The following is a 20,375-nucleotide window of genomic DNA, read 5'->3' on the forward strand; positions in this document are numbered from 1 at the left end:
CATCAGAGTTTCAGTCCTGGGAAAATACTGGAACAAGTAAATGCACACTGCATTTTTAACACCTGAAAGTACAAGAAGAATAGCCATCGGCACAGATTTGTCAAAAAGATACAGTCTCTTACTTCTACAGTGGCCTTGTGGACAAAGAAAAAGCCTTGAACGTTATATTTTGCTTTTTATAAGGCTTGGACACTTTCACACAAGACATGCTTTTAAGCAAGCTGGGAAATACGGTAAACATGCAACTACCATAGGCTGGGTGGAAAACTAGAAACTGTTTAAGAAGCAGCTCATTATAAAAATGAGAAGATTTCTTAAAAGGAGTTCTGCAGGGCTTTGTGGTGACTCAGTGTTTTTCAGTATTTCCATTAACGATCTGAATGATGGAATAGAGTGTACACTTATTAAATTTGCAACAATACCAAGCTGGGAAGGACTGCAAGTATGTTGCAGGACAGGATTAGAATTCAAAATAATATTGATAAATTGTAGGTATCATCTGGAAAAATAAGATGCTATTCAAAAACATCAAATGCAAGGTGTTTACACAGCAATAACAAACTGCACAAATACAGCATGGAAAATCGCTGGTTAGAGAGCAGTTCCATAAATGAGATTATAATGGATTAGATGTTGTGTATGAATTTACATTGCCATCTTCTCTGGGAAAAAAAAAATCCAATACACACAAGGAAAAGCAAGGACCACTAGATAGCAGATAGTTCCGATGGTAAGATGTGTTGAATAGTTGGCTTATGAATTGTGATCTCTTCACAAAATTAAATTAGTGACTTTTTGATACGTGAAGGTAACTCGGATACAGCTTTGTACTCAAAAAATTAGGTCATATGTAAGAAAACACACAGACTATACTCCCTTTTATGTAATTTCTGTTTAATGGTAAGGCTTAGGGGGGTTATTTATTTCTTTGTTTTGCATAAAGCATACTAATTTGCTTGATTGAGTCAGGAGAGTGTATTGAAAGAGACCAGACCCATAATAGATCAGGACTTGTACTGATTGCATACTAGACTGCAGGGTTGTAGCGAGGCTAATGTCATATACCAACTTCAGTTAATTTTTGAAGAAATATCAAACACGGGTCTTTAGATCCTCTAGCAATGAAAATATTCTCTTGAAATGTATTATTTATATGTAAGGTAACTTGTATTCTAGCTCTTTGAGTCCACAGGGCTTTGAAACTTTCCTTTCTGGGACTTTGCAAAATCCAGCCTGTCCTCTGTCTTATGTGTATTTTACCTCCTTGGTGTTACTTGGAAATTTTTGGATAAGCTTCGTATTCCAATTTCAATTTACAGTTATCCTTCTCCAGATCTCCTAGGCTCATCTGGAGATTTTTGGATGATAATACGCTTTGTAATGACACTGTTATATTGTCAAGCCTTTCAATACATTTTAAATGGTTTAGCTCTGTTAATTCTGCCCACAGACTTCTTTAAGGGCATTTACAGGTATGAATCTTGGATGATAGTGACTTTCTCAAGTTTCTGGTTTTCAGTCCTCACTGCCCAAACTCTGAGACTTTCTTTGCTGAAACTGTAAATTTCAGGCTTCTGTGAACAAAAGTGGTAAAATCAAAACGAAATACCCAGAAAATAACAGTACCTGGATTTAGCCACTTCAACCATAATTTGTAGCTTCTTCATTTTAGCATCATCTTCAGAAACCTCACTGGCTTTTTGTTGGCAATATATCTGTTTAGCTTTTTGGTACTGAAATTGCTTCTAATGTTTTGGTATGCTAATAGTACACGGTTCAACCCTTCTACTCCTTGTTTCTCATCATTTATATTAATACAGTGAACAGAAATTACTTTTTCCAATTTGCATTGATACAGTACGCTGATTATATAATTTCTTCCTGGGGCACCCTTTGTTCCTGAAGCTGAGCAGCACCTTCAGAATTCTTTAATTCTCTTCAGATTAATCCAATTGACCTTAAATTCTTCTGGAGTGTTGTATTTCAAGAGTTTCCAGTCCCATGTCCCACACCTGCTCTCACACACCAAATTTCCTTCATACTTCTCTCCTTTTAAGGCCTGAAGGTAGAAGGTAATCTCTGTGGTGTTTATGGATGGAACAGTTGTCTAAAATCTATATTTTGAATTTTTGAGTTGGTTTTAGATAGAAAGAGAATTAGCATGGAACATGTTTTTGTCTCTTAACAGCTATATACTGTGCTTAGTATTTAAATCACTAGAAATTTGTAAAGATTAACTGTTTAGCTTGTGGGACCCTGTCTGTGAGTTCAGGGGGTAGCAGATGAAGACGTGGTGGCACTGACTCAGTTTTAGGTTTACACTTGAGCTGTTCCCAGTTCCTTGTTTGGACCACGTCAAAATCCTTCTTTAGTGCACACACAAGTTTGTATTTGTGTACGAGTATTGCTGTATCCCATGAGAGGTAGACACTGCTGATGAACTGATGCTTCTGCAGAAACAATAAGGACCTTTATTTGTAAAGTGTTCTTAGCACAGAAGTATAGGCAATACAGGAAATTGTAGATGTTTGTACTTTAAATTTGAGAACATCTGCATTTACTGGGGAAAATGATGTTGCATTTAACTTGCTAGAATTAAATTTATGTGTAGTTATTGCTGATGTAAATTATGTATTCTGTTTGAGTTCTTTTGCTTCCTCCTTAACAGGCTGATTGGTACTAAAAGTCTGTGGTAAGGTTTATTTTATTTAACCATTTTTATTTTGCTTAAAACTACTGTCTCTTAAAAGAAATTTGATACTAGCAGGAAATGGGAGATTTTCTTTTTTAAATGAAAAAAAGACAAGCTGAACTGTAACATTACAACACAAGAGAAAAATGAATACTTGGAAGATTAATATGGTCTGAAGGAAGAGGAAGGACAGAGAAAATAGAGTAACAGTTGTAAGACGATCCTTGTAGTTTCATTCAACTATTTTCTTTCCTCTTCTTTTTTTCCAAATCCCCTCTACCAGTGCAAAAGAAAATAACTATGCTGTTTTTACATACCTATGCAAAATCTTTTTCTAGTGAATGTGTGCTGTACACGCAGTGATTAAATAGGCACTGTGTGACATCATTAAAGAACACATCCCAGAAATTTCTAGAATATACTGATAGACCAGCATTAGCTGGTTTTACTTTTTGGATGAAGGACATAATGTTTTTTCCTAACCTCTATAGACGTTTATAATTCTGTTTGTTTGTTAAATTGTAATACACAGCAATGTCCTTCACTTATAAAACAGCATTTTAGAACTAGGGAACAGTATCCCCCGTAAGAAGCACCATGATGTGATCTTTTTTTGGTAAGAAAGAAAAATCTGTAAAACTTTGTTTCTGGGTCTCACTTTTATGTCAGGCAACCTTCACCACTGATTATACTTCTGTTCCCTTTCACAACTCAAGGCCTTTTCCATAATGTTGACCATTTATCTAGACAAAATGACCCTCTAGTGCCCATTAGCACTTCTTATGAAATGGCAGCTAGGATGTGATGTGTTACCTACCTCCTGTGTAGAAGTCCCAGTGGCCTCTGAATGAAAGTACTAATCTTATTTGAAAGTGTATAGCTTGCTCCTGCAAGTAGGCTGTATTTGGACATGGAGATTGTTTCTTCCATTGGCAAACACTGATGAGGTTAAAGGGGTTTCAACAGTCTTATATATAGGGAGACATATTTATTCATTATTTTAAAATAGCTAAGAAAATCAACAAATAATAATCTCCTTCCTATTCTCCAGTTTATTCCAAATACCTATTAAAATATCACCGAAAACGTATACTGTTGAGACAGATATAGAAACGGATTTGATTTTCATGTATTTAAACTTCTGATATTCTTCAGTACCTTTGTCTGAGCAGATTAGCTCCTTTTTAGTCGTCTTTTCTGCGAATTTAAGGCCACCACTTTATATTAAAAATGGCAGAAATACTTATGGTGTGCTTTACTTTGTTTTGCTTTACCCTTTTAGCAGACAGATGATGCAGCACAGACTGATGGCCAGCAACAGACACAATCTTCTGAAAACACAGAAAACAAATCACAGCCAAAACGGCTTCACGTCTCAAATATACCATTCAGATTCCGGGATCCAGATCTTAGACAAATGTTTGGTGTAAGTACTCATACTTTATTTATGCTTTTTTATATTTGCATTGCAATAGGTATTTTATATTATAGGCAACCGTGAGAGCAGTATCTCTGATTTAGGCTGTTTAACCATTTTCAGTAAAGATTCTCTTTGCATTTATTTATAACCAAACATCTGATTTGCCAGTAACAACTGGGAAGAGAAATTCTACCGATTCTACTGTGTGTGATACAGATGAGTGTATTCTGTGTATTGTGCTGTTTTGTATTACATTCCAAAAAAGCTACCTACGTTGGCTTAAAATATTGAATGCATATGTATTACTGCTGTACCCATCTGGATTTATATGCCTGTATCTATTGATTTTTGGAAAGCATGATGTAAAATAGTCAATGCTTGACCTCATGAGCAAGGGACCCAAATCTACAGAAGTAAGACATGGGCTGAATTTAAGCAGCAGGTCCAGGAGTAGGAATCCTCACCCGTCCCCACAGGTATTGTAGGTCTATAAGCTTCTACAGACTTTGCCAGTAGTTTTCTATAAATCTCTCAATTTTTGCTTTTGCCTGGGCCATTAGCTACCTTCACGTGCATTGGCTGTGTTTCACACATCTCATACGTGCCATCAATTCTAGGCTCATAACCATGAGAGGATAGAGCTGGTTTCTTCTCCCTGCTCCAACAACTTTTAGGTTTATTTTGAAATGTCACTAAATAAAATCAAGAAATAGTACTTGATCAGCTATTAGAACCCAGCTTTTCCTTTTCCAAGTTAGTACTCTTAAGTATTTCTGTTCCTCTTGCTTGCTTATTTCTGACCCACTAAAACAATTCTCTTCTGCGTTAGTCTGTTATACAGTGCAGCATCTAGTACTTCATGGCACTACACGTCTCTCCATCTTTCATGTTCAGTTCAGATTTTTAAGTTCTTCTAACGTCTTTGTGAGTGAAGACATTGTGTTTTTCAGTATTTATTTGTATAAAGTGAAGGAAACAGTGCTGGAGGAAGAATCCTGGTATAGTATTGGTAAATGAGAGTGACTGTTTTGCCGTATCTGACTTGCTACAAGTAACCTCCCCTAAATGCAGCTTACAGCACATCAGCAAAATAGCAGAAGGCATAATAATTAACCCTCCAGGGAAAAAGATGCAAATTTATTTAAATTAAACAAACCACTTAAAATAAATGGATTTTATTTGAAAGTACACTAAATGAAAGAATTTTTTTTTTTTGAGGGATTGTAGTAATTTATAAGTGAATAAAAACTACACTTCTTTTCAATATTTCTAAGTCTTAGGTCTCAAAAGACTAACACTGGAGAATGGCTAGAGTTTTCCAGCTTTAGAATGACTTGGTAACAGTAAACTTTTAGCTTCTGAATTGATAGAAAAAAGAAATTTATGCAAGTGTGAGTTGACATATCTGATACGAAATATGGAAACGCTGCATCATGACCACGTTATACACATAGCTGATGATCTTTTTGCATGGACATAAATACAGCAGAGGAGGATTGTTTAAACTTTAAGTCAGTGTCTGCTTATAGGCTAAAGTTGCAGTTAAAACATTAATTAGATGGTGAATGCAAGAACATAAAATAAGCCAAGGGATAACAAATGATGGTTGATTTTCAGAACCAAGTTGAAACACTTTAATAAGCTAGAGAAGGAGTACTATCTTTCTGGCCTGTAATTGTTTATTATATATTAAAATACTAAAGTATAGGCTAATTTCTGCAGTTCCTTGGACTATTGTTAGATTAGTCTTCATTTGCCTGCCTCTAATTCTGCCTTTTTGTTTAATATATTGTGTCACTTATCAGTGTTAACACTGATCCATGCTTCATGTTAATGACATATGAAATAACAGAAATGACCCACTGATACATTACAGTGTCCCATCACAAAATGTGTCATATCAGAAAGTGTTCTAACTAAACACTACCCGAGTCAAACATTTATTCTCTTACTAAGGCAAGTCCGCTAGAGCCTTTTTCTTTGGGATAGCAGCTGTGGTCAAGTTTTGTGTGTGTGGACAATGCTTAGATGATTGTGAGTGCTATTGTAAGGTCAATAGTAATAACAGTTACTATTAATATTATAATAAAAGTGCAATTCTGAGCAGGAAAAAGTCCCCAACAAGTAAGTATCCATTCTAGTTTTCCAAATTATACTCTAGTAAGACAAGAATTGCTTAGGGAGTAATGGTTATCCCTTTTCAGCAAGGGTGGAGAGAAATCTTTGCTCCTTGAGGCCAGTGACAAATCTCCCAGTTGGTTTAGTCTTACTCCTGTAAAGCAGAAGTAACCAAACTTGTTTACCTGTCCTGGAAAGCAGCTGCAAAAAGTCTTCTGAAACAAAGGTTCTTCAGAGGGAAGGATGACCAAAGGGTGACAGTGTTCACACAGCTGTTAGTCCTCTCCATAGTGCTGTTTATTACACTCCAAGCAAATTAACCAGTAGCGTATGACATATGAAAAAAACGGTGATGGCAGCTGGACTGGATGGATCACAAGGAAGTGTGATACTAGGTGCAAAGGCAAAATAAAAACAAGAAATTTGGGACTTTCACTTCACTGTCATCACAGTTTAATGATGATTTCCTCTTTGTCGAGTGGTTTCACTGAAAAAGTTCATAAATGCATATGTGGAATGATAGTGACAAGTGTAATGGTACGTATGATTTAGTTGTAATATTGATCTGGCTCTTCTTCAGTGTGTCTTTTTTGGTGCTTGACTATCTTTGATTTTATATTCTTTAACTTTTTTACGTGGTGCACTGTTTTCTGAAACAAACATTTGTACTGTATATGATAGAAATGTTGAAGTTATCTTATTTTCATGTAACTTTTCTATTTCTTTGCAGCAATTTGGTAAAATCTTAGATGTTGAAATTATTTTTAATGAGCGAGGCTCAAAGGTAAGCAGTTGAATTCAACCATGGAATTTTTTAATTTGTTTAAAATATTTATATGAGTAAAAGGAAACAACTGCACTGCTGTGAAAAATAATGTCTGAAATTCCATGTTAGTGAAAAAAATCTTCTGAGCTGTCATTCAGTTTCCTAAGCAGTATGAAAATCATTGGACTCATTTTATATCTTTTAAAGCGGGTAATTTTACCTACTCCAAACTGTCATCTGTTTTACGGGAACGTTGATTTCTGCTGTCTTTATTCTTCAATGGTAATTATCTTGTTTATTTTACAAGATGAGTCCATACTTACAGATATTTGTAGGCAGGTTTGTATTAGTACAGGTATTTTTTCCCCTATTGAAATGAAAGATGATAATGATACCTAATAACTATCCTCTTTAGTAATTAGCTGAGAAAATATGTGGTTGTTCTAGATTATCTAAGTGCAGATGTTTTCCTCTTTAGTTAAAGCTTCAGTACACCAACCCTTTGAAAACAATCTATTTAACATTTATTTGACTAAGAGTTCTTATTGTATTGCAAACATTTAATTTTTTCTGAAAATTACTTTGCCTTAAATGCATACTTCAATTTATTCAATATTTAAGAAATAAAGCAAGATAGAATGGCTATGACTGCATTAGCATCGTTAGCTGCTGCAAAACTATAGCCCAGTATGCTTCACCTATGATATCAGCTGCATTATAAGGGTTTATGTGTATGTCATATGCATGATATCTTTTTCCTTTTCCTCCCATGTCAGACACACTAGACTGTTTATCCACCAGTGCTTCAGTCTTCCTGTAACTCTTATATATGATTTATAATTAGCAATGGAATTCTTTTCCTGTTACAGACATACTGTAATCTGACATTTTTTTAAGAATCAGATATATCATAAATCTCTTTTAAATCAGATACATTTTAATTCTGTTAATTTTTCCCTTATGTGTTTGTATTTATATTCTAAATTTAAAACTATCACCTTTTTTTTTCTCTTAAATAGAATAGGTGAAATTTCCTGGTTTAGATTCCAAAATTATTCTGACTTTCATTAATTAGTCCCCTCGCTTGCTAGCCTAAACCCAGTTGGAACATTTACTGTTTTTTCAGTAAACTCCTGAAATGTATGGAATTTGGTGGCTTAGAATCTCCTACTCTGGCTGAAATTTATTATCTTTAAATTATGGCTGTTCAATAGCGTTTGCAAAAGATGTTGATTGTCCAGAACCTGCTTCTGCTGGATAGTAGTATAAATTTAAAAAGACATCTCACGCTTGCCACCTTTGATTGGTTCTGTTGAAGATGGAGTGGAACTGAGTACGTGTCGTGGTGGTGGTGGTTTACACATTCGTTTAGCCATTAAATCTTACATGTGTAGGACTTTTAACGACCACGTCCGCATCAGACTGCATAAGTATAAGGCTTTTTAAAAATATTTGGGGGGTGGGGTGAGGAGGTATTTCCGAATTGAGTTTTTTTTAATAGTGATCTTGCAGTAGTGAAATCATCCCAGTGCCTTGTGCTAAAAAAGAGCTCCTGGAAAGGATTTCACAAGGAAGAGGTTTTTCTAGGTAGGCTTGTAATGTCTCTACCTCAGTTATAGCTTTGTGTTAGAGACTCTAAGACTATTCTTATTTAAAACTTCTACGCTATCCAGTGCTGTGTTGGTGCATCCAAGCTGGCTCTGGGTAAGCTGCTGAAGATACTTAAAGCAGTTCTGTGATGGATCTCATTGCTTATGTATGCTGCTTCTCCTCTTGTTTAGAGTTATTTCAGGTATAGCTACATAGTATTTTGATTTGCAGAAGTACCCTTAGATTCTCTCAATTAAATAAAAAGTTAAAAAACAGGATTAGGAATAAGAGGAACTTTTTTTTTTTTTTTGAAATCTGATCATTTCATGTCCATTCTGTAGGAGTTAAGATGCACCAGATTAAAGTCCCGTAAGTGGCAGTACTTATCTATGTTTTAATAAAATCCCACTGAAACTGAAAGGCCTGCTAAGTGGTCTCAAACTGAGTACAGGTAAAAAAGTGTGCAGGATCAAAATTCAAATTTATTTCTAGCTGCAGTTTGGCGTAAAAGAATTGCTACAAATTTTTTTTGTTTCTATTTTTGTTTATTTCTTTTTATTCCAATAATTAATGTTTTAAAAGATTCTTGCAAAAACAACAGAAGTAAGCTCATTTTCATACCATAATAGTTAAGAAAAATGGAATTGCAGATTCAAAAAACATAATGCTGCAGCACCACCATAAAGTATACAATAATTCTGCAGAAGGGAGTCTCTCCATAAAAGAAACCCTAAAATAATACAAGTTTCATACTACAAATTTCTGTTTGTGGGCATAATATTAAGGTAACTTTGCTAGAATCATATGGCACACTGATGACATTTGAAACTTTTTTTTTAATAGGAATTGCAAGAATTTCAGTATTGTTTTGGTGTAGATCTTTCTTACAACCTGTGTTAAATAAATGAGGCTTTATTTGCCAATTTTAATTTCCAATTCTTGAAGCTGTTGATTAAAGTAACATTAAAAACTGCTAGTAACTCACCTTTCTCTGCATTTACCACTCACCTTGGAAGTACAATTTGAAATATAGCTTCCATTACTGTGTGTATTTTAACGCTGCTCTGCTGTTTTAACACTGAAGCTCTCCAAGGAGCTGCGAATGGCTTTTGTCTCAGGCACAGTTGCAAGGCTGCAAAGATACAGGAACATCAAGTGCCATTTTTTTACAGTTGTAAATTAATGTTCTATACAGCTACATATATACTTTGATAAATCTGTGTGTATATGTATTAATATATATCTAGTATATATTATGTGAACATATATTTCTTCAAAGAAGAGGAGCTCCAAAGCACCTCCCAAATTAAAACATAACCTTCTCATGTACTAACTTGGCTATTATTAAATCATTTGACAGACTTTAAAAATAACATGCAGAAATCTACATTACTAGTTAATAAAATACATAGTATGCTAAACTAAAGTAGCTGTTGAATCAGCTGCATATAAAATTAATGTTAACGTGTTTGTGTAGATATTTGAATGTGTGATGAATGAATCTATGTTCTGTGATTGAGCTTCTGTGTCAGCTAGGTAAAATTAAAGATTTGCATAAATAATAAGAGCTTAATTTAAATAGTGTTAATTATGAGAATAAGTACAACATAAGAAATTAAAAAATTACAGTGAGTATTCTTTTCAGAATCTTTGAAGTTCCTGTCTTATCTTGGCTTGTGGCTCCACTTCATATCTTTTTCTCATTTTTTAATACAATTAGGTTTTTATCTTTCCCTTCAATTGTTTGAAAAAAATTAACTGGTAGTGCTGTGAGCTAAGAAGACTGATTCAAAATTTTGACTAAACAACTCCCACCAAATGTTTGCAATTCTGAGAAGGGGCAGTTGTTCAGCAAGGAGGAGAAGGGAGAACAAATAGAATTGGGCTAATTTTTGCTATTGCATGGAGCTAGGCTCCTTGGATCGATGGTTTCAGTGGTGTTTTCTGCTGTGAAATTTTCTTAATGGCATCTTAAATTATGAGCTTTTTTTATGGAACTTTTACAAGATGGGAGGGAGCAGCTGAAGAAGAAATAAAAGTTGAAAGTTGAGGATGGGTTTAGGTATAAGAGAAGCCTATGCAGGCATCTAAAACATAGGGATTAGTACTGAGGAGAGGGATTTACTTTCTCTCAAACACTCCTGGTGCTTTGGGGAAAAGAGAGTTACATCCTCAGCGTCTCGTGACAAGCGAGGTCATGGCTTTGTGCTAAAATTGTGGAGGGTAGAGTGGAGAAAATGGGTGGAATCAGGTGTTCCGAGAATGGCTTCAGCTAGAAGTGGAACTGCTGATAGAGCACTTCCGAGCTCAGGCTTCAGTGTGCCTTTAAAAGAGACACAAAAAAAAGAGCAACAGACAATGTGTTTAAGCTACTTTGAAGAGAATGGAACATAAACTGCTACTGTATATAAATGTCACTTTCTATGTTATAAACTGGCGTAAATAAATGTGTTCTTTGAGTAGGTAAAATAACCCAAATAACCCACATAATGATCCTGATAGTTTCTTAACTCTTTTTGTCAATTAATTAATTTTGTGGTCCATATCCATTGTTTTTCTCAATGCTTGCTGTCAGTTTTGCCTTAGTTTCATATTTGGTCTCTTTTTGTATAAAATGTATAATGAATTGTATAAATATCTTCACTTCCTTTTTTTTTTCTTTTTTTTCTTTTAATTTTTTAATCAGTCACTATGTGCATAATAGGTAGAACTTGGAAAGAGTAAGTGGGTGAATACTGACCACAAAACTTAGTGAATGGACTGGAGAATGAGGAGACATGATGCATGGCTTACTGCTGAGGAACAGAACAGAGGAAAGCCTTAACTCCATAGTTCAAGCTAAAGTAACAGTAAAGAAACAGGTTGTAGTAGGACTTCAAATATGTGCAGCGATGCCTATTCTTTATAAAGCGGCCATGTGTAACTTGCAAATGTTCTTGTTATGAAACACCAAGGATATAGAAGCTTATTTTTTCGGATAACTTTGGGAAAGCATGCAAAGGCATAGTAGTGCTAATGTAAGAATTACTTCAAAGGGTTGGTGTATGTTTCTAAAATGTTTTCCGATGTCTGATTTTTTCAAAAATATTTACCATTGTAAACAGTGTTTAGTTTAACTTAGCACATTATAAAATTATCAAAATAATTTTAGTAGGACTGGAAATGTTTGTTTAGCCTAATATTATAAAGCAAAGCATTTGTCATAGGCAGAACTTCATATTTGTCAAGTATTCTCCTGTCCCACTAACACGGGATTCTGGAGTTTTACCAGTTGCATGTTCTGTATGTGGAAAATAATATACATAAACAGTAAATGAACCAGTTGAACTTATTCAAAACGTTTGCATTTTTATTCCTTTTTCAGAGTTTCTTTTTCTATTCACATCATGTGATTTTATTTGATCTGTTAATACAAGAAAGTTTATACTTTGTTCTAAAAGTACTTTTGTTTTGTTGATGGTTTTCTTTTCTTTTTTCTTTTATAAAAAAATAAGTAAAGGCTGTATAGTTTGACAAAAGTTTAAGTTACCCTAGTGTTGCATGGGAATAATGTTTCTTATGATCACAACAGCATGATTAAGTAGGCAATGTTTTAGAGTATATTGACATTCACTGTTGAATTTTGTGCATATGTTTTTTATTTCGTTGAGAGATCTGCATGTCATTAAAATGTGGTTCATTTTCTTTTCTCATTAGTTCATTTTTTTCTATGTGAAGACACTGTAATTTATTTTAATTTCATTTTCTTATTGTTAGATTTATTTTCCTGTGTAGTGACATGTAGAAAGGTATTTTTGGTATCATTCTTTGAATTTCTCAGAGGGTATTATCTAACTGATGACAGAAAAAATTTGTTCACATTTGTCGCTTATTTATTGCACATCTCAATACAATTATAATTTTTCTAATTTGCATGTTACAGAAATGAAGCAAGGACAAGAAAATATTAAATTAAAGAGAGAGAACATAAGCAAACAAGTGGTCATTGACTGAAATAATAATGTGCATGTTGTTTTCCCCCCTTCTCCCTCCTGCATGCAGGGATTTGGTTTCGTAACTTTCGAAAATAGTGCTGATGCGGACAGGGCGAGGGAGAAATTACACGGCACCGTGGTAGAGGGCCGTAAAATCGAGGTGCATGTTCAAAATATTTTCCTTTTCATCTTTTTTATAAATGTCTGCTTCACTCTCATTTGTTGTTTCAGATGCATCATTGGTGTCTTCTGTGTGCTCCCCTTTCCCCTTCCCATTGTTTATATATATATATTTATATATAAAGAGAGAGAATCTGGCCTTACTTGGGTTTTTTATTATTATTTCTTTTGTAATTATTATTATTATTATCATTATTGCTGAAAGGTGGATGACAGAACTGAAAAAAAATGAAAGCTTTAATATTTTGAAGTTATTATTTTGGATGTTTTGTAAATCAATGGGTGCAGTAGATTCCAAAAACCAGCCAACAAAAAAAAAGAAAAAAAATTGAGAACAAAAAAAAAAGTGTGACAGACAAAACAAAAACAAACAAAAGGTTGGGTTTTTTTTTGTTTTGGTTTTTGGTTTTGTTTTTTTTTTTTTTTTTGCTGCAGGGTTGATGCGGGATCCACAGTGGCTTTCAAAAAATTCAGATTGGGAAAGAAGCATCCAAAAGATGTACAAGAAAAACTAACAAAGCCAGGCTAGAGACTGACCAATTTTAACATCTAATTTTTTAATGAAACCATCAGGCTACTTTGGCTGGATGGCCTGTGCCATTCGTATCTATTAAAAAGACAACACAAATGCATTTTAGTACCACTGGATCCCCTTCAATACTGCCTCAGTCGTATTTGTTAGAATAAAAAAAATACCAATTGAAAATGCTGTCGTCTTTTGAGTAAGATGTTGCATATTTTGCCTTTTCATTTTCCCCCTTCGACGGTAGCGCTTAGGGCCCTCACCAAACTCTCAGTAACCATGGTAACTGTATACATACCCATGCTGGCGATGGTGCTGAATGGTAAGTGGAGAAGTCCATCTGCCGTTTCACGTATTTAGCGCTGATATACCACGTGAATTTTTTTGACTTGTTGTATTAAGTTTTCTTGATGCTACATTTTTTTCTATATTGGTACGCCTGTAATTGAGTGTACGTTTTAAGCAAGCCTGGGAGGCACTGATTGGATTGAGGATATGACTTCGTGCACATCTTACTCAGATTGTTAATTCCATATTGTGTTAAATAATGCACCCTCTTTTTATCCTTTTGTTAGCTGTGACTTTAAAGCTTGAATGATTTTGTTAATTCTTGCAATGAAAAAGGCTCTTGTTCCAAGTGTTGAATGCTAGATGTTGCTTTTCCAATGGTACTTCTCTTCTAAAGGGTTATGTTGCACACTGCTAAAATCGTTTGTCCCTTTTTTTGACATTTTCTTTGTTTCCTTGTAAAAAGCCCTCTTTAGCCACTGCATGTTCCTTCATATAATCTTTTTTTCTGTTTTGAGTATTTATTGTATCAGTGTTATCATGGAATACAAGCATGCTCTTAAGTCTTAAATTATGCAGTACCTTTTAATTTGCTTTTAATGTCTTTTTATTAAAGTTTAAATGATATGATGTTGCTTTATTGAAATGATTTGTAAGTTAAAATGGTTATGAAAGTAAATGTAATTATAAATAGTATGATTTTGTTATGCACCTGTTGCCTTCTATAAATTAAATTGCATTTTATTTTTACACGACTAATAGCAGTAATAATGCATGCATCTAATAGTAACATGGACCCTCCCTGTAACCCTTTCTAATCCAGTGTTCTATGTGCTTAGGTAAATAATGCAACAGCACGTGTAATGACAAATAAAAAGACCGTCAACCCTTACACGAATGGTAAGTGCATGAGATCTCAGTGCTTTGTTTTCATGTCCATGCATGTGAAACCTCACTCTTCTGCTGAATGGGTGGACTCAGCTACTCATGAAGTGTCATAGTCCGCATCTCCTGCATCTCCATGGGCTCGGGCTTTGTCTAGGGACCTAAAACACAATATGGCTGGGCATAAATTCCATCTGTTCAAGCTAATTCACAGCCATGTGGGCATAGCATGCATCATTTTGGCTGATTGGAATCTGAGTGTTTAACTGCAGTGGCTTTTGTATAGGAAAATATACCTGATAGGAAAGCGTTGCTCTCTTCTAGTTTTGTGCAGTGTTAATGTTGCGAAGAATGAACTAATCGGAGGATTCAATTTTGCTTGGATGATGGCGGTCGGGACATCAGTAAGAAGAATGTCTCTGTCAGGCATGACATACTTTTTAGTACCAAGACACGCATCTAGTTAAAGATAATTTTCTGTGTCTTCTTTCCACGATTTGTTAGAAGTAAAGAGCAAACTGTAATTGGGTGCTGCTTCCAGCTTTTTTTCCCCTGGAAAAATGTAAATTCCAAGCTATCTAAAAAAAAATCATTCTAATACTGACCTAAGTTTGTATAATGTTGTACATTAATGATAGAAAAATAATCCATAGATATTTGAGGGGTTTGGAAGCGATACATTTTAAAAATGTTTCCTTTGGCAGTGTTTGATCATGTGCTTGAGTTGTTTGCATTTGCTAGTTCAGAAAATTCTAAGCAAGTTCCTAACTCAACAACATCAAACAATAATACATCAACTGAAGTTAATTGCAGTTACATTTTCCAGTTTTACTAGACTGTATTATTTGCTTTTCAATTTAATTTAGTTTTTCCCATCCAGTAGAAAGCAGATGAAATCTGCACATACATCAGTAAAGGTTTCCACAGGTAGATTAGACTCTCCTCCATTTCAAAATATAATGCATCTTATTTTCCATATCTGAGGTCTCATTAGTGAGGTTTTGCTAAAACCCAGAGCAAACAGTGGCTTTATTTTTTAATGAGAGTGTCATAATTTTTTCCTACCACAGTAAAAATAAAATATAGTGGTGGTTTTCATTTGACATGTGATAGTTGAGCTAGTTGAAATGATCTGGAGAAGAAGAGTCTGAAATGCCCCGTGCTTTCTCAGAAACTGTTTTCTTCCTTGTTTTGTATGTAAATGTGGAACTTGGCAAATGATGCAGATGGGAAAATCTCCTTCATTTTTACTGGCTTTAAAATATCTCAGTGAATCTAGCAAAAGAGACACGAAGCTTGAATGGATCACATAACAAGAGTTTGTTGCAATAAGGAGCTAAATTAACTATATGCATACGATACTGTGACCTTTGTCTGCTATATTGTAATGATAAAAGGATAAAAGTAGTTTTGTTATGAATGATGTTGTATATTTTGTATTCGTATTATCCTAAGGCTACAAACCTGTTAATTAGCAAATAACACATTACCTATCAGCACATCCAGTGCTGAAGAAAGGGAATGCTGGAAATAAAGATGTGAGATTTTTACAAATCTGGTTTTAGAGGAGGTTCACCTCTGTGTCCTACACTGCAGGGCTACTTAGGTCATGCATTAACATTTATTAATATCCAAAACCAGAATGATGAAAATCTGCTGTTAAGTGTTTCCCACTTGAAGTGTTTTGTGTCTGTCATTTTCCACCCTCTTCCATCTGGACTAGATCCCACCAAAAGTATGAAGCATCCTGTTTAGTGCATAAAAATTAGCATTTATGTTTGTGAATCCATACGTGCAAGGTGTGCATGGATGTACATCCAGTACATGCAGGATGTTGTTTTGCACACCAAGGCAAACTCTAGCTGTAGTTCATACTTTTTTTTTTTTTTACTTTTTTTTAAACTGTCTGAGATCCCCTAAAGTAAACACACAAGGAGAATCATGTCCTTGCATAATCATTACAAGTGTCAAGGAATGAAGTGTAGATGTGCAAGGTCCTTCGTTTAGTCTAATCAGTGCTTCTGTTATCAGTCATCCTGACGTTGTATGATTATAGTTCTTTATCATTTTGTCAGGAATTAACCAGTGCTATAGCTGATTATTAAAGATTGTTGTTGTCTAAAGTAAAGGTCTCATCTTCTAAATAAAATATAAGGCTAGTTTCTTCTACAAGCATATTAACATTTGCAAGATGCTTCTGACGCAGATAGCCAGAAACTTTTTGTTTGCACATGCCTATCTCTTCAGACCAACTTCTTTTTTAACGTGTGGCTTTATTTTTCAAAGAGTGTGTGGTGACTGACATGTTACTGTAAAATAATTACATTCAAAATGTAATTGGGGCACATGTTGTATTATGTGGAAACATCAGACGCTAATATTTATTGCAATTTAAAAATAAGACACACTCTGTTTTGTCTTTCATTCCTGAATACTGCTGGTTGTCTGATAACAGGGCTCATGTTGTAAATATGATTGCAAAAGTCAGTAGATCTTAAAGCACAAAAACCTAGACTTTTTTTTAATATCTGCAGCTTCATTGAAATAAGTTTTTTGCTTTTGTGTCCTAGATGGTTTTTGGAATGAGTATGCTTTCCAGTGACTTTTGATGATTCCTGAAATGAGCAGTTAATAAATGCTCAGTTGCTGGGAGAGCTTTTTTTTGTGCAGGTTTGTTATCAGACAGGATGATTTTGATGCCTGACCTCATGTGCTTTGGAGATAGAACTGCCTTTTCTTTGCAAATAAATTCAGTGACAGGGATTCTACTTGTTGGCAAAAATATTTCGGAGACATTTTTGGAGTTCCAACCTATCCTGTTCACAGTTATACTTTCTTCTGATGCCCATATTGCAATTCAGGATGCTCATCCCAGTGTTGTAGGAAATAGGGAATTATGTGCAACAAGTAGATTCAGAGAACCACAGCAATGAATGAGGAACATGAAACAGAGATCAGTAGAGGGATACATATGTTTTAAAGTTTATACTTGCGGTGCCTTGAATTTGAGCCTTCAGCTGATCTAAACTTAGATTCAAATTCACAGCTAGTGACTGTTACCACAGTTAAATTCCCTCCCACTCCCCTTTCCTGCCCTCTGTCTGCAAACAGGAGGAAAGCAAACGGTGTGACAGGGCTTCTTTCCTGCCAAAGCATTCCTCCGGCCACAGGTGCCTGAAGTCTGGCCTGTGAAGTGAAAATAATCCTCTCTGCATCGCTGTGCCCCACTTTCTGCCAAAGCTTGTTACACTGTGCAGCCTGACTATTTCCTTCCCTTTAGCACACTTAACCTGTATTTCTTTTGATGACTATGGGGTGGGGTTTTGGGGCAGGCAGAGGGGTTGTTTGTTTCCTTGTTCGGTTTTTAAGTTTAGAGCTTTTACAGTTTCAACTTGAGGAGGAGATTAATATTGTGACAGTAAGAAAAACGCACAGAATTACACCCACTGCAGAGAATTTGCCTCCTCCAGCTGCTGAAGTAGGGTTACTTGGCAGTTGCTCGCTCAGATACATCAACTCCTATCACACTTGATTACCCACACAGCTATGGGCCAGCACATTGCTAGCTGACAAGATAAAGTAAAGTTTAATTACTGTTACTTTCACGATGAATGAAGTATTTCCCTGTATAAGCTTCAAAAAGTTAGATGAGACAGCCATCACTGTGAAAAGGGGTAAGGAACTGAAAGATGAGAGTGGCTTTCAGCTGTGAAGAGCAATGTGCGTCTTCCGAGAGTTTTTCTTTCTCAAATTGTGGTGCTCTTAGCGTAACTTAGAAGCTGAGAGGTGTCTGTCAGCTTCTTTGACAGCAAAAGCTGACAGATCTGAAATTCGGTCCAGTCTTTCATTTTGGATGGCGTTGATCAGTGGTCTTTTGAGGAAGTAATGAATTTGAAATAGTAAATATTCCCTAAGCTATAAAAAGTTATATTTTTATTGAAAGTCTCAAAATTTGGATGATTTTCTATCACACAAAATTTGCCTAAGAGTATTTGTTATACCATGATATTCCTGAATACAATCCTGTAGTATGCAAAATTGAAGGGTCAGGTAGAAATCCGGTGATCTTTTCAGGAGGAAAGTCATTTTAACCCTTCTTGGTTGGCCATTTTTCAGCTTCCATAATTGTCTTTTAGGTGCGTACAGCAGCTGCAATTACTTCTGCAGAGCAATTGCATGCAGCGCCGCTCTTTACTCTGTTTGAACTTATTAATGAGTTGCATTTTCAAAAACACCCCTCACCTCCGTTACTGAACAGTTTATTACTGGTAAATAGTTACTGTGCATCAGATAGAGAGAGCAGTATTTTTAAACGGTAGGAATAGTTTTCTTTTGTGTTATTATTGAGATTTTGTATTACACTTTTTCAGTCTCGTAACGCATTATGGTTTTATGACCTTCTACTGTGCTTTTGCATTACATGATATGGCCAAGGCAGAAACAAGCCTCAATACAGTTTGCATTTAAATTCTTCTAATCTTGGCTCTTCTGATTTTGAAAAGCCTTGTTGTCCCTGTCTTGATTGTATTCTGTTTCCAGCAGCATAGTTACGGGATCTATTTAAAGTACCATAGTTCTTGAGTTCACAAGATGCTTTTGCTCAGGTTTTTTTCATTATTCCCATTTTACAAATGGTGCTTCCCACTCCTCTGATTCAAGTGCGCTTTTGGAAAACCTCTAATTTTTTCAGTCCCAGTAGTTCAAATAATTGTTCAAACACTTAAAAAAAACCCAACCAACCAAAAAAAAAAACCCAGAACAAAAAAACCATGCGTGTGGGTGGGGGGATGTTGTGTGGAGTTTGGAGTTAACTGGGAGTGGATCTACCTGTGGCTGAGCAAAACACAATAATTGGCACTTTACCACAGCTGAGGACACTAATGAGTTTGCCAGTGTTTTCTCCGGCTGTTCTCTTACCCCTTCCCCTTCAGTTCCTTCAGTATGGCTGTCTTTAGCATCATGTATGCTTTGAACACAGGCCCTGCTTCTGCAGCGAGCCTGTGCACTCTGGGCTTACCTGGAACTGCTGCATCGGGTGTAAGGACACAACGGCAATTATTTCGATTTTGGCCAGAACACACGATACAGAATATCTGTTGGTTCTGTGCTTTGGTTTTATGCCAGCTGTGGGAGGACAGTGATTATTTAAGACAAAGGCAGTGGCTGCATTTGTACTGCTTAAGAGCTTTGCAGAATGTGACTGCAGCATTTTCTTACATGCCAGCTACTCTACAGCAATATGCTAACAGCATTTATCAGGTGTAAATGCAGGCGGTACAGTCACTTTCGGTACATGCCTGTAATTGTCCTGTTTCAGTGCAAACAGTCTGATGTACAAATGCAAATGGAAAAAAAGACTCCGGCATTTGCCTGGGATCCCACAGTGCGCAAATCTCTTTCATGTCACAATAGACATTTCCATACAGTGTCTACGCTTTCATTTTTCCCAGGGTAGACTCAGAATGCTCAGATTATTTGATTGCCTTGTAAGCTACACTAACACATGCTTATCCGAAACATTTACGTCCAGCAAATGAACTGTTTTGGCCTCTCTGGCTTGTAACCAGAGAGTTAAAGCAATGAAAAAGAACTGATCTACTCTGGTACTACACGATATAGGGATACTTGAACTAGTTCTGACTTAATTCCATAATTTAAGGGAATAAGTCCATGGCAACTGTGCATTGCAGCCAAGGTAATTCACCTGATAATTTCCTCCAGTACCACATGTCCAGAGAATGCCTTGTTTCATTACTTATTTCCATACTTCAGAGTCTGATATTAAAGATCAGTAATCTAAGATGCCTATAAAACTTTCATTAAAATGACCTTTTTTGAAGCCATTTTATCTGTATACCTCTATACAAAAATAAAATTAAAAAATAATTACTATCATTACTGATGGCAATATTAACTCTGTTATGTTTTTATGTTTGCTG

General features: G+C 35.5%; 1 protein-coding gene across 7 annotated transcripts in view; it reads left to right on the top strand.

The window, feature by feature from the left end:
* RBFOX1 (RNA binding protein, fox-1 homolog (C. elegans) 1) overlaps window positions 1-20,375 on the top strand; it is a 271,893-nt gene that overhangs the window by 163,533 nt on the left and 87,985 nt on the right. For all 7 annotated transcript variants that reach the window (XM_009324718.1, XM_009324716.1, XM_009324722.1 and 4 more), the window contains 4 exons: window positions 3,975-4,118; window positions 6,961-7,014; window positions 12,628-12,720; window positions 14,391-14,451. In XM_009324718.1, coding sequence (XP_009322993.1) covers window positions 3,975-4,118; window positions 6,961-7,014; window positions 12,628-12,720; window positions 14,391-14,451 — 352 coding nt within the window. The remainder of the gene's footprint in view (window positions 1-3,974; window positions 4,119-6,960; window positions 7,015-12,627; window positions 12,721-14,390; window positions 14,452-20,375) is intronic.

The sequence above is a fragment of the Pygoscelis adeliae genome, unplaced genomic scaffold, assembly GCF_000699105.1.
Source record: "Pygoscelis adeliae isolate BGI_AS28 unplaced genomic scaffold, ASM69910v1 Scaffold85, whole genome shotgun sequence".
Taxonomy (NCBI): Eukaryota; Metazoa; Chordata; class Aves; order Sphenisciformes; family Spheniscidae; genus Pygoscelis; species Pygoscelis adeliae.